The 13,939-nt window shown below is 41.2% G+C and overlaps 1 protein-coding gene across 1 annotated transcript in view; it reads left to right on the top strand.

Moving 5' to 3' along the window:
• The window catches only part of PLB1 (phospholipase B1), a 75,455-nt gene extending 68,932 nt beyond the window's left edge, over positions 1-6,523 (top strand). Inside the window, exons 53-56 of the mRNA XM_017834222.1 lie at positions 701-805; positions 1,875-1,970; positions 5,501-5,575; positions 6,060-6,523. Coding sequence (XP_017689711.1) covers positions 701-805; positions 1,875-1,970; positions 5,501-5,575; positions 6,060-6,281 — 498 coding nt within the window. The 3' untranslated portion in view covers positions 6,282-6,523. The remainder of the gene's footprint in view (positions 1-700; positions 806-1,874; positions 1,971-5,500; positions 5,576-6,059) is intronic.
• The last annotated feature ends 7,416 nt before the right edge of the window (positions 6,524-13,939 follow it).

The raw sequence follows: 13,939 nt of genomic DNA, 5'->3' as shown, positions 1-13,939 counted from the left end.
GACAAAGCTCAAAAAATTCAAAAAAATGGATAGTGCTAGTATAAGCCTACTAGAGGGGTCATTTTCCTTAACTATGGAAGTGGGATCAGGAATGTTTTGAGATATGATCAGGAGCATTACAGTTTATACCCATAAGATGGCAAGTAATAATGAGATGGGGGGTTTTTGTCCATCTCAATGTCTGTGACCGTAGTTTTTGAAAGTGGCAGGTAATTCTTCAATGTTTAAGCTTTATTTTAATTCAGGCACACCTTTCTGGAAAATCAAATGCACTTCAGCCTCAAGTTGGCATTCTGAATTATTTGTCACATCTAAAAATTTTGGTCTTATTCCTTTTTTATAATTCTTTGTAAAGTTTAATCTCATTGCAATTGTGTAGCATTGGTTTCTGTGAGTAAGGATTGAATAGCTTTTTTCCTTTTTTTTCTTTTAATTAAGTAGCTTTATTAATTTTGTTATTTTTATATTTGTTTGAATTAACTCAGCTTCTGTGCATTTTCCTCATGAAAATCTCTTAATGAACCAAATTGTTTTGTTAGCCATTTTCTCGACTGCTTTGTAACATTTAACTGGATTTATACTAATAATTCACGGCTTCCTACACTGAAAGAAGTGTAATATGCATATTTTTGATGGCTGACAAATCCTAGATGAGCCTTGCAAGTAACTTTTCTGTTTCCAATAATTACACTCCGTACAGGCTGAAGCCTTGCAGCTGATCAGCAGTGGTCGGTATGAAAACCGTGAGGACTTTGCTGTTGTCACACAGCCGTTTTTCCGAAACACCTTGTTGCCCCTGGATAGTGTGAGTCCTGTTTTTCTTTCCCATTATGTAAGGGCCAGTGTCTTGATTTCTTTTAAGTCAGTAAGATCCGTGCCACAAGGACTGTGTTTTCTTCTCTTTGCACAGTCTAGCAGCACAGGGTGGAACCTGTGATAAGAGGTGACAGAGGAGAAGACAAGGAAAGACTGTGCTGCCTGTGAATCAAAATAGCTTTAGGAAACATTCATAGTTGTGTACACATTAGACCTAGGCACTCTGTCTCCCTCTAAACTGCATGTTGCTTCCCCTGTTGAGGGGGTTAATTGGCACTCAATTTTCTTCTCATCTAGGTTATGGAATATGTTCAGGATTTCTCCAAATGGAGACTAGCACTTGAATGCCTGACTCATTCCAACCTGGAAACAGGAAACAGCCTTTGAAACCAAACACTGATTCTCCTTCTTTTCTCCAGCCTTAGTATTATGTATGCTGAGTAGTTAAGGATACAAATATTCAGCATGAATCCTGGTCAAAACCACCCAGTTTTGCATAATACTGATCTTTTTGTCATACCATCCCCGTTTTTTTCTGTCAGCCTTCAAGTTTAACAATGGTCACCATGCAGGTATTGATGAGGTGAGGCAAATTCCTCCTAAGACATACATTTGCCACAGCTGGATAAGCCCACCATTTTTATTGTTGCCTGAAATTCAGCAGAAATTTCAACACCTGAAAGGTTGTAAGTCTGAGTTATGGAAGTTTAAAAAGCCATAATAAGTAGTTTTCTATCAGTTCTATACAAAGTGGAGTGTGGGTCAATGGCAGTGTAACAGCTGTGACTATTGTTTAAAGAGAAGTTTAGTTTTGCTATGAAAATTACTGTGTGAAATTGAGCAAGCTGTGTTACACAGGAGGTCTCAAGGTGCAGTAATCATCCCTCAGTTAGGACTACCTAAGTTGATTTCCAGTGTCAAAATATGAACATATTGCCTTTAGGAAGATAACCAAAATTGTGAAGCGGGTATACCAAGTACAGTACAATATGAGATATAATATGGCAGATCTTAAAGATTGAAATGTGCTGAGAAATACATTTTTGCTTTTATTGCAGACCAGCAGGCCAGATCTGAGTTTCTTTGCTGCAGACTGCTTTCATTTCAGCGTAAGAGGTTATGCTGAGATGGCCATGGCTCTCTGGAATAATATGGTAAGAGGCTACAACCCAGTTCCCTATGTGATTGTGGTAGCAGTCCCTACAAAGATCATGATAAAGGTGTCTGAAACAAAAGAGGAAGGAAGACATAAAATTTATATCCTAGCAAGGGGGGGGCTACTCAATTTTAAAGACTCTTTTCAGTCTGCATTGCTTAGGAACACAATCCAAAGTGATCATGTTGCATGAAACAGTGTAGGTCTTTGCTCATTCAAAATGAGAAATCCTGAGAGTCTTAAGGTAAGAAAAAATTCCTTTGTGATTTGGTAAATAACTTGCATTAAAGCAAAAAATCAGCCTAGTTAAACATTCAGTCCTGTAGGTTTTCTGAAAATGTCTGTTCAATGAGCTTGCCCTTCTTCAGTGAATTCTGTAACATTTAACAGGAAAACATATATGTGACTGAATATTTGCTGCCATTAATAGTGTGGACATGTTGTACCACCCACTCTAGTATCTGAGATAACTCTAGTAGAGTCACTGAAACTAACGGGGGGCTCATCAAAACTATGATGCCTCTGCTTGTAGTCACATTCCTTCCGTCATTTGGGGGAAAATGATAGCTTTTTAACAGCATTGGAAGAGTGTGTAAGAGGCACATGCTAGACTTGATAACTCCAAGATCACAGTTGCTTTCAGAAACATAATGTTTCCCCATGCTGGAAGGAAGACTATGGTGTTTTCATGCCACAGCAACATTTACTCCTCTTGTCTCATAAACACCAGTACCCAAATACATCGTGCAAGCAGAAATCCTGTATCCTGGTTTGTACAAGAAACAACCATAAATGGAGGGGAATTTTTTTCCATTGAAGTAAAAGTTTTAGCAAGATAAGAAACTCACAGGATACCCCAGAATAAGCTGGAGCATAAGGACTGGGAAACACAGGGCAGAAATCTTGCAGTTGCCCAGTATGGCATAAGGAGCTGTAGGCTCAGGGTTATAGAAAGCAGTGGTCATACAATGCACACGTGCACTCGGAATAATCGATTTGTGCACATGCAGCAAATCTGCTTGTTTTCCATCAGCCTTCCCTGTATGGGACTCCAGATGACAGCAGGGTGGTAGGCTTCACTGTGTTTCATAGCTTAAACAGGGCTAATGGTGGCCCAGAAACCCCAGGCAAATGTAGAAAAAAATTCAAACTGAGTATGGCTGAAGGTTTCAAGAAGAAAAAAGATGATATCTGGACATATGGTAGCCTTAAATTGGGTTTCTGTTGCCATGTGGTATTCCTATTGGCCATTACTCATTCCTGAATCACCATCAGTCTTTTTTTCTCTATGCCATCGGAGTTTTATTCTGTCCAGACTGTCACTCAATTCCTACGCATGTAAGGATATTGACAGAAGGCTTTCTACTGCAGGAGGGATCAGTGTCCTACTGATGTGAAGCATAACTATTCCCTCCCGCAGGGATCTGTTGGTGTATGCCAACTGAAGATATTACTGTTTACTATTTAAATCTGGTTCTTGTAACACATCCCTGCTTTTCACTTGCAGTCCATGTACGGAAAGGCTGTGCAAGCTTACAGTAAGGCTTTATTGTTTCCCTGTTCCCTGAAAAGCTCGGCAGGCTGTAGCCTTGTGGCCAAATGACATGGATTCTTGTTAGTACACATAAAGGGCCAAACTGTGCCTGGCCACTGTGTGTATACAGGGATCGGGATGGCTTAAGGAGTCTATCCCTCACCATGATGTTCTTTGCCCCTTTTGCTTTGTGCACAGCCAAGTGTGCTCCTGCTCTCTGAAGTCAGAGGACTCTCTAGTCCTAAGGGGCTTCCACTGGTCCCAAATCCACCTCTTCAGTTCTCTGGCCCAGGTGAAGAGCACATGGACTCTGTGTGTTTAGCTTGTGTTCTGCCTCCATGCTTGGCATGTGCTCTAGAGGAGCTGTGTGTTTCTTCTAGAAGTTGTCCTGTCTGCTCGTGGACTTCGGGTTACTGTCATCTTCAAAGCTCAGAAGCTAATGCTCCTGAAGAACAGATTGCATAGAGATGAAGTAAGCATGGATGGTTGAAGAATTTTGCACTTTATCATCTTTCATCTGGGCTCTGTGCCAGAATCCTTACCAAGTGCCCTGGCAAGGGAAGCGTTACAATTATCTACAAATAACCAGTCTCACTGCAGGCAGAATGCTGCAAGACATCAGCCACACATCTTACCAACAACCACATCAGAATCTGAGCTGTTCTCTTTAAGATGAAACAAAACTAGCAGTTTCAGTCTTCACTACCTTAGCTGGTGGGCTGGCCAAGGGATTAGGACTCCCTTACATCACTAGACAAGTGATGTAAAAGTCCAGCAGGAACTCATAACCACCAGCAAAATCTGGCATTCTGGTTTGCTTCTCATCTTCTCTTCACCAGTTAGCTTTCTTCCCTTCCCTAGTCATATTTTAATGTGGTTCATCTCTTTTTATTTTTCAGTCTGTACTACCTTCTTTCTTTTTTTCCCTTTTGTTTTTTTAACTGAGCTAGAGAGTTGAAATATTCCCAGTATTTCCATATGGGAATCCTATGGATAGAAATTGGTTTTTTCCATGTTGTGTTGGGCTTGTTGCAGTATTGTTTCTTTTCAGCATACAGCTGACACTTTAATCCCTTGAGGAGAGTAAATGCCTGTATGGACAATAGCAGAAGCAACAGCAGTCCTCTGTGCTATATTCCCTGAAGTGCTGGATGACAACTCTGCAGTTTCCTATGGGCCAGTCTTGAAGTCATTACTTCAGGCATGTCCATACAACAATTGTAAACACTTCAGTTAACATGACTGAGCAAGCCTGTACTCGTTAGTTTAACTATGGTAACTGGTGGTATGTGCACTCCTAGCCAACCACAACTGCTCTGCTATTAGCCTGGACATATTTTATGTTGAGTTTGAAATGGACTTGAGGTGAGCCTATGGTCAGCTACTGCAACTTAGCTGACAACAGATAATATAAAAGGCTCTATTTAACTCACTTCTTGCAATCTTGTGAACCCAACCTCAGCTATAACTCCCAGGGAATTTCTTGTCTGAGTGAAGACTGCAAAGGTTGGCACCATCTCATTCTGTCTCTGCAACTCTAGGTCATTTCTGAAGTCACTCACATCGCCATGACACCTAGGCATCTTTCTTTAAGTAATGTGCTAAGTAACATGTCTAACATCTATCATGTGGGGTTTTTTTCATTGTGGTTTATACTGCCATTTGAGATGTGCACATGGGAGAACCAGATATATAGTAAACCACCTTATTTAGCAGAATATTTATGTGGTATTCAGAGTGATGCAAAAGGAGGAAAGGCTTCTTCCTATTCCTTGCTTCCAAGGGAGTTATTCTGCAGCCAGTACATCAGATTCTCAATGTCTTCAGTTCATGAGGGTTAAAATGTTTGTGAACATTCCCATGCACCTTCTACCACATTTCTTCATTACTGCAAGCACCAAAAGATTGGATAAGAAGTTGTAACTGCCTAAGTTAAGAGAGTTTGAGAAGGAAAAAAATTCATCATTGTTTACTGTTGCTTTTTTCTTCTTCAGTTGGAGCCAGTTGGTGAAAAGCAGACTTACAACAACTTTACCTATGACAGATCAAAACTCAAGTGTCCAAACCCAGTAAGTAAAGGCCAAGGTGTCCTCTCCATTAATTACTTCTACTTTTCTCCTTTCTTCTCTTTAGTAAAGCTCTTTAAGAGAGTATGTTTGTGAAGGCTTTAAATAGCTGAAATATACTCCTATTTTGTTAGAGACAGAGAAATCTACTTAAGATTTAAGACCAAAAAATTATCCTCATTGCAGTGGAAATCCTCTCATTTAAGTCAGTTCTAATGAGTCTATGTATTTCCATTTGGTTGTCTGCAACAAGCAAATTAGGAAATGATGCCATCACTCCTGATTCTGAGATGGCTCCTTTTTTTTTGTTCTAGGAACTTTCAGGCAATAAAGCAGGAAAGAGTTTAGTCTAAGATAGAGAGAAGGCAGCAACAGATGATTGTCTAAAGATCAACAATTCCTTTCTGGGAAGGTGTAGTGGCATATTAATGGAATGCTGCCTGTTGAGTGATCTGTGGTCAATAAAACCTTTGCTCTCCCTTTGTAGGAGAAACCTTTTCTTTTCACACGGAGAAATAGTGGATTTGGAAATTCAGACCTCAGCTTGGAGAAATCTGAACCTTCAGTCCCCTACTGGGCTGTCATTGTGGCTGCAATAGCCGGAGTCCTGTTGGGTTCTTTACTCATCTGCATTGTGTCACGAAGAAGAACCAAGAAGCCCCAACGTAAGACTGACATAGAAAAGAACATTAAAACAACCCCTCTATAACACAAGTCGAACAAACGTCTTTTTCTGGCTGCTCGTTGCTGTGACACAGAGTAGCAGAATAAAAAACCTGTTGGATATGAATGAAGCTTCTTGGTTGCCCAGGGATTTTTGGGCCCAATAATCTTAGTAAGAAATGTACTATAGAGTTAGCTTCTGCAGATCAGTCAGGTGAAGGATGAAGTTCTAAGTACATTGTGGTTTAACTCCAGCTGGCAAATAAGTACCACACAGCTGCTTGCTCACTCCCCCCACTCCCCCTCAGCGGGATGAAGAGGAGAACTGGAAAAAGGGTTATCTCAACACATGGGTTGAGATAAGAACAGTTTAATAACTGAAATAAAGTGAAATATAATAATAATAACTGTAGTGAAATGGAAAATAACAAAAAAGAGGGAGGAGAATAAAACCCAAGAAAAACAAGTGATGCACAATACAAATGTCATCACTCGCTGACTGATGCCCATCCCATCCCCAATCAGTCATCGGCTCCTCCTGCCCTTCTTCCCCAAGTTGATACTAAACATGATGAATTATGGTATGGAATATTCATTTGGCCAGTTCAGGTCAGCTGTCCTGGCCTGGTTCCCTCCCAGCTTCTCGTGCTGGCAGAGCATGGGAAATTGGAAAGTCCTTGATTTAGAGTGAGCACTACTTAGCAACAACTAAAATATCGGTGTGTTATCAACATTATTCTTGTACTAAATCCAAGATGCAGCACTGAACCAGCTGCTAAGAAGATTATTAACTCTATCCCAGCTGAAACCAGGACAAAGTCTTAAAGCTTTTTCATTCTGGGCTGCAATTCTCTTTTTTTGTGAATATTACTCAGGATGTCAATCGCTTGCACAAAGCAAGAAAACTTGTTAATGCATCTTGGCACCTTTATTATGCATCTGTCCTTTTGTCTTTTAAAACTATATTTAACATGTTAGTTACAAGTCCATGATTGCAACCTGGTATTCCCCAACAGCAAGATGTGAGATGAATAGCAGCTGCAATTTCACATTAGATTCCAGCAGGACCATTGAGCTGAAGGTGCTAAGGTGATTCTACAGGGGCAAGTGTGATGCCTTTGAAACATCTTTAAGCCAGCTTCTGAGCAACTTGGATCATCCCACATGGCATCCCTGGTGCAGTGCTGGGCAGCACAGATAAAATAACTGCACCCTCTCCACTGCCTTGGACTCCAAGCTCCATCCATCTGGGACTGGGTGTGAAACTGGGCCATGCCCATCACTTCTTCTCCTGGGGTAAACAGCCCAGGGGCAGTCCTGTACCTTGCTGCCCACCACTGTATGGCAGCTGGTTCCAGAATGACTTTTTCTATGATAAAGGAATTTCTTCACTGGCATGCAGTACAGGGTCTAAGCAAAAATGAGATACCTGCTTAGCTAGCCTCGCTAACCTGTGTTCTGCTCAGGTCTCCCAGGTGGGAGATTCCATGGCTGTTCTCCAAGGAAGAACTTGCAAAGTTGGCGTTTTTGGTGTTGTTTTTTTTTTTTTTTAAATTCTGATCAGGAGTTCATAGATCATCTTTCCTGGAAATTAGATTTTCTTTGTTTTATATCTGCAGGGCAATTAATATAATCTGTTAGTACAAAAGATACTTCACAAGTTCTATGTGATCTTGTTTTCCAATATCTTTCTTATTTTCTGTGTCAAATACTTTACATTTCGCTTTTATTGAAGCCAAAGTGTGGTTTGCACTGGTGCAGTTTTTTTGTGAAGTGCAATACATTTCCACTCCAAAAATACAAATGAGCAGAAATTTAAAATGTTTCCAAGAAGAAAGTGTTCTGGGGTTCCTAAATCTACTCATTTTGCATACAGAAGGTATTTAGACTCCTCTTTTTCCATTTCACTCCTGTCATTGTCCTTGCTAAGATAAAAAGACGTGGGTAGAGTACAAGTTATATAGTCAGGTTTCAGCAGCTGTAGCTCCATTCACCTCTTCTTTGATCTGCTCTCAAAGGTTGGGCTATTAATAGTAGGACTTTTATTTACCTAAGTCTTATCTACAGATGTGTGCCTGGGAGATCTATGTGCAGCCAAAATTGCAAAACAGAACCGCTTTGCATCTTTTTCCAGTGCAGCACAGGCTGCTCTTCCTGTCCCTGTCTTCACTGTAGGTCATTAACTATCTCCCTGATCTCCCAACTGATGATATTTATTTTGCTCAGTAAATGAAAACAAACACAGCCTCCAACTTGCAGGAGACAAGAATTACTGTGTTCTACAGCATCTATGCCTCAGACACATTGGAAAATAAAAGCCTCACAAGTGAGGAATCTGAGCAAATATCCAGTGGATCAAGAAGGCTACAATCTCCTCTCATCCTTAAATGCTGTAACTCCTCTTCCCTACTGGGAGCTTGGATAGCCACTGCTCATACCGCTCTTGGCTTGGGAAGATGTAAAAAGATAATAGTTCTCTGCAGAACCTTTCACCAGTACTAGATGTTTCAAAGGAAACTCAAAACAGTAGTTCAGTGCTGATTGACCTTTTAAATCATGTGTGTATGCAGGAAGTGGGGTAGGGGTCCTGGAGCACGAGTTAGAGCTACTGCAGTCTCTCACATCAGGTTTGTCCTGCGTAGAGATCGGTACAAGTGCATCCTGGGTTTCAGGTGGTGCCCCCTGCTAGAATAACTAAACATACCCTTTCCTCGCTTAGAAAGCTAAATTTTGTTCTGAGCTTCTAAAAGCTAAAACATAAGTGCAGTCGGTTGAGAAGTGAGAGGAAAGATGGCTCTTAGCTTAGTCACTATTCTGAAGGATTCTAGGGTGGAAATAATTCTTGTGCAGAAGCCTGGGTGATTCTGCTTTGGACTGTATATATTTAGTTCCCTGTAGTATGTAGCCCTGTAAGGAATGCTGCTTTTACTGATGCTTTTGGGAACTGAGAAGCCATCAAACTTAAATTATATTGGCTCTGTTCTGCTAATGTAACAGGAGACTTTTCCCCTAATTTCTCTAGCTGTGGTGTAGCTTTAATGCAGCAGTACAGCAGGAGCTGGAGCAGGAACTGACGGGCTATGATTTAGTCTATGGAAGTATCTTCTGGCATCTTTCTTCTGTAGACTGACGTATGTGATGAACTGCACTGACACTTAAGAAAAAAAAAATCGAGAATCACACAGTTTGCAGCTGCTCCACGAGCAAAAATATTTCCCTGAAGATGTTCCTGCTGAGCATTCCCTCCATGCTTATTAAGCACAGGTAACATTAACCTGGAGTGAATGACAAATGATTAGGTCTGGATCTTTGACTGCATTCAGTATCACATTAAATCAAGAAGTAATCTCTACATCTTATCTGTCAGTTGTCCATTCCTCCTTTTTTTCTGCCCTTGATTTCAAATGCCCTTCTGGCATTTTGCCTCAGTGGACTGCTGCATAGGCCAGATTGCCTACCGATGCACAAAAGAAGAGAGGCTTAGAAGGAACTTCAAGTTTGTAGGGAAAAATGCATGAAACAGATGCCATCTTAGCCCAGGATTTTGCTTTGGCCAGTAGTGGTCTTGCCTGTCACTGAGAAGCAACTCTTCTGTGTAAAGAGATTTTCTAACATTCTGAGAGAACAAGCTTTGTGAATGCTTCCTCTGGAGAAAAGCCACAGCTCAGCCTGCATGAGTGGTCACTGTCTAAAGGACCTTTGGGGGTTCTGGCCTTGCTATCCAGCTCAGGTTGTCACAAAGGATGTTGCGGGTAAATTTTGTGCTGTTCCCTGGCCTTAAGAAATAATCTGTTCTTCAAACAGGAAAGTGATGGAGCCTGACAAGTGTTGGCAAACATTTGCCTGCAGCTTCAGCAGTTCTGAAGCTTAAGTTCTAGCTGCCTTTTTTTGCTGCTGATGGACTTTCCTCTTGTCATGGTAGAGTGTCTATGTTTTGCTTTGTAAGGCCTAGGGTCAGTTTGCCCCAAAATCCAGCTTAGGTGCCCAGAGAACTTAAGGAAAAGTGGAAAAATTCAGAAATCTGCGAGAATTTTGTGTGGCTTTGGAGATTGTTAAATATTTCCTCCAACCACCTTCTAGATGGTGAGATGTGCTAATGACAAATGACGTCATTTTAACAGCTAGACAGTATGTAATTTCCTGGGACATCTGGGCAAGAATTTTGTTACTTTAAGAGGTATTTGGCTAAAATATTGAGGTGAAACAACCCCACCTGAAAAGAGGGGTATGGAAAAACTCTGGATTTTTACAATTCTGCATTTGTGTGATTCATATTTAAAAAATTTGCTATTGGAGGATCATAGGTTTGCAATGTTTGCTCTTTCCCCTCCCTTTTTTTAGAAGGAAGGTATCTGGGATTTTGGGACAAGCAAGACAAAAATCTATCGATAAAGTAGTTCATAAATTACTTAAATGAAACAAGTTTTTTGGGTATTATAGATCTTTGAGCATGACAGGAAGGGATGCTCCTATGAACCATTGTGTTAAAACTAATTCTGTCCCAAGTTTGCTGCACCAGGGACCTGAGAAGCATCTCTAGCACTAGGAGTTTGTAACAAAAAAGGGAGTAGTGGAAGAAGGGAAAAAGGGTGGCACATACTAACCTAGAATATTCTTGGTATCTTCCTTGTAACTGTACTTGCCATCACTTTCCTTTGGTGGACACCAGAAGTTCCTCCATCTTTCTGAGATCAGTAGATTTCCCTTTTGCATTTTGAAACTCAACACTTTAAACACACACCTGACTAAGATTATTAACTTTAGCTGCTTTTCATGATACTCCTAGCACAAAGCAAAAATTGACTATTGGAGAGAACAGTAGGCCAAGGGAAAAGACAGAAAAAGCCCAGCACTTGAGCAGTTTTAGAAAACAAATCAAATAAAACACAGATGAGCTTATTTAAGGGGTGGTTGGAACTACTCACTGGCTAAAAGTTGGAGGAAATTTCCCTGTCTTTCCATTTCTCTGTAACTGTCATTCATGACAAGGTTATAACTACATTAAGTTACATGGATTTTACTGAGAAAATTTCATTTGCTGAACTGTCTGGGGTTTCCCTTATTGCAGGCCTTGCAGGATTTTTAGAAGTTGGGTATGGAAATGTGCAAATGTCCTTCGGATGAAGTATGGGATCCATGAATGTGTTTCTGGGGTAGGGTGTTTGTAGTTTCCAGGCCTTCTGCTTCCTTACAAGGATTTAATAGTCCCTTTGGACTAGTGGTGCTGCAGGGACGAGGCTCACTAAGAGATAGTCAGGAATTTCTGCCACTGATCCATGGGCTGATCATGGAGTGAGTTATTTCAGCTGGAGAAACCAATTTCCAAACCTCTAAGAGTGCTTTCTCATTGGTGTAAAATGATTATGGCTGTTAAGAAAAGGGGCCTGAGATCTTCAAAGTGTCTCTATCATAACCATCAAGGATTTTATAAAAATTCCTTTCAGTGTTAAAAATTAGCCATGAAGGAAAACCCTTTAGCTACCATTTGTGTTGCTTAGGTGACTGGAAACACCACCTGAAGGCCCCAATGGGCTTTGGTTGTGACAGGAGATGATCCCCAAAGTGACAGTGGCCAAGGTTGCTCAGCAGTGGTTCAGTTTAACAACAGCAGGGGAGCTGGGCCTTGGGCATTCCAGAAAAATATGTTTAACATCTTCACAGTGTGTGGATGAGGCAGAAAAGTACTTCCTGTGTTCTTGCACCAACTCAGTTTTGCAGTCAGTACCTATGGTTAAAGACACAGGAATTGACTGGTTCAGCAGCTTTCCACCCACAAGGGATTTACCTGCACTTTCCAGGTCGCCCACAGGTATCCTCTGAATCAGCTTTCAGATCAAAGTAAAACACAGGAGTTAGGAATAAGTGGGGAGGACACAGCTTCTCTTGTAGATTAGACAGCAGAAATTATGGGTGCATCTTCTGAAAGTTTCCAAGACTGTCTTTCTGCTTGGCTCTCTCAGCAACCATCTTGTATAGCACAGACTTCAGCATAGACTTTGGGACCCTCAAAAAGCTTACCTGTCTGCAAGTAGAGCCTCAGGGGCCTGGAGTGCAGCAGCTACTTAACATCTCACAGCAAAACTGAGTGACTTTATCAATCATGTAGTATCCCTGAGTATTTGTCCCAGACTCTCTGGGGATCTGAGGTGCTGACATACCTAGGCTGTGAATCCCAGACAGCCTCAGGTGGAAGGCAGACAGTGAGATGCTCACCATAGGCAAGAAAAAAATACATCTGGATAGGGGTAAAAGCAGAACTTCAGGTGCTTTTTAAGTCCAAAACCAGAGTTCAGCATGTACTCTGAAGGAATGATATGGGACTTTGTGGAAGATAGTTAACAGGATTAGACATCTGTATTCCATCACTGCGTCATCTACATAAGCTTCTTGTGCATCTGGGCTGAAAATTATACAAATGCCACTCAGCCTTTGACATAACATTTATCTATCACGTACTTGTTTTGTGGCATGAGCTGACCTTTTCCTGCTGCTGCTCCTACTGCAGTAGTCAAACAATCTCTTCACCCTTTCCCCTATCTGAGACACCCTTTTGGTACAGCTGCCAGAAATCTCTGGTACAAGGTAAGTAAATAAGCCAGCGTGGCAATTAGATCATTCCCCTGGCTGTTACTTAGTCAACGACTAAATACTTATTGCCTTTGTTGAAGCATCATCTGAAGTATTTTACAAATATTTATGAGGGTTACTTGTGTCTCCTTACATTCTTGTGAGATAGCCTTATTACCCTCCAACTAAAGATGATGAAATTTATGTGCAGAAAGGTGAAATTATGTTCTCCAGGCTATGTGATGAATCAGTGACTGAGCAGGAGATTAAACCCAGCAACCCTGGCTCCACAGACACAGCCCAGTTGTGTAACCACTGTTCAATTTACCACTCAATCACTAACACAGAGAGACTAGTAACTGTGCCAACTTTACTCCTGTTTTCCACCTTACCTTGAATGCAAATACAGCAAAACATCAGCAGTGTTTCCAAGGGGGGAGAGAGGGTTGGGGAGCAGCGAACTCTGCAGTGTGCAGGTCACTGGGGTCTGCCCTGGTGCTCCATTTACACATGGGGCACTGAGCACTTGGCAGTGCTATGGTGGAGGCCCAGGCCGGGATTATCACAGGGTGGGGAATGGAGAGAAGAGGGAAATTCACCTCTCTCCCATCATGCTCCCACTTGCATTACCCACACCCAGTAATTAGCTCACCACGTTCCACCTCCAGCCTGCAAGGTGCAACGCTGCACCCTCTCCTCACCTACCTCTGAAGGGATCCTTGCACATTGAACAGAATAGGAAGAGGCAGGACTTTCTGGGATCTAATCTCAGATCTGTTTACATAGTGATGGTATGTCATTTAGAACAGAAGAAAAAGAGATCCTATTGAGACGAAATTAGGTTGCCAAAACGGAAATTTTGTCTTGTGTTGATTGTCTGTTTATCTTTCATTTTTTACTTGATGGAAGACAAATTATGGGGTAAAGTGGACCTAAAGTGAAAATTTTCATTTCAGAATGTTATTTCAAAGGCTGTTTAGTTTCAGAATATTCAGCAATGCAGGATGTCTGACTTTTGACTTATTTTCCAGCTGAAAGCATATAGTTGAAAAATATCAGTGATTTGGAAACTTTTGATTTTTTTATATTGCTATCCTGACTTTTGAAATGAGAACTAACACTAAATCATGTCTGAGG

This window comes from Lepidothrix coronata, unplaced genomic scaffold (genome assembly GCF_001604755.1).
Source record: "Lepidothrix coronata isolate B3197 unplaced genomic scaffold, Lepidothrix_coronata-1.0 Scaffold230, whole genome shotgun sequence".
Taxonomy (NCBI): Eukaryota; Metazoa; Chordata; class Aves; order Passeriformes; family Pipridae; genus Lepidothrix; species Lepidothrix coronata.
Note: the sequence above shows the minus strand (reverse complement) of the source record. Positions and strands in the feature narration are given on the sequence as shown.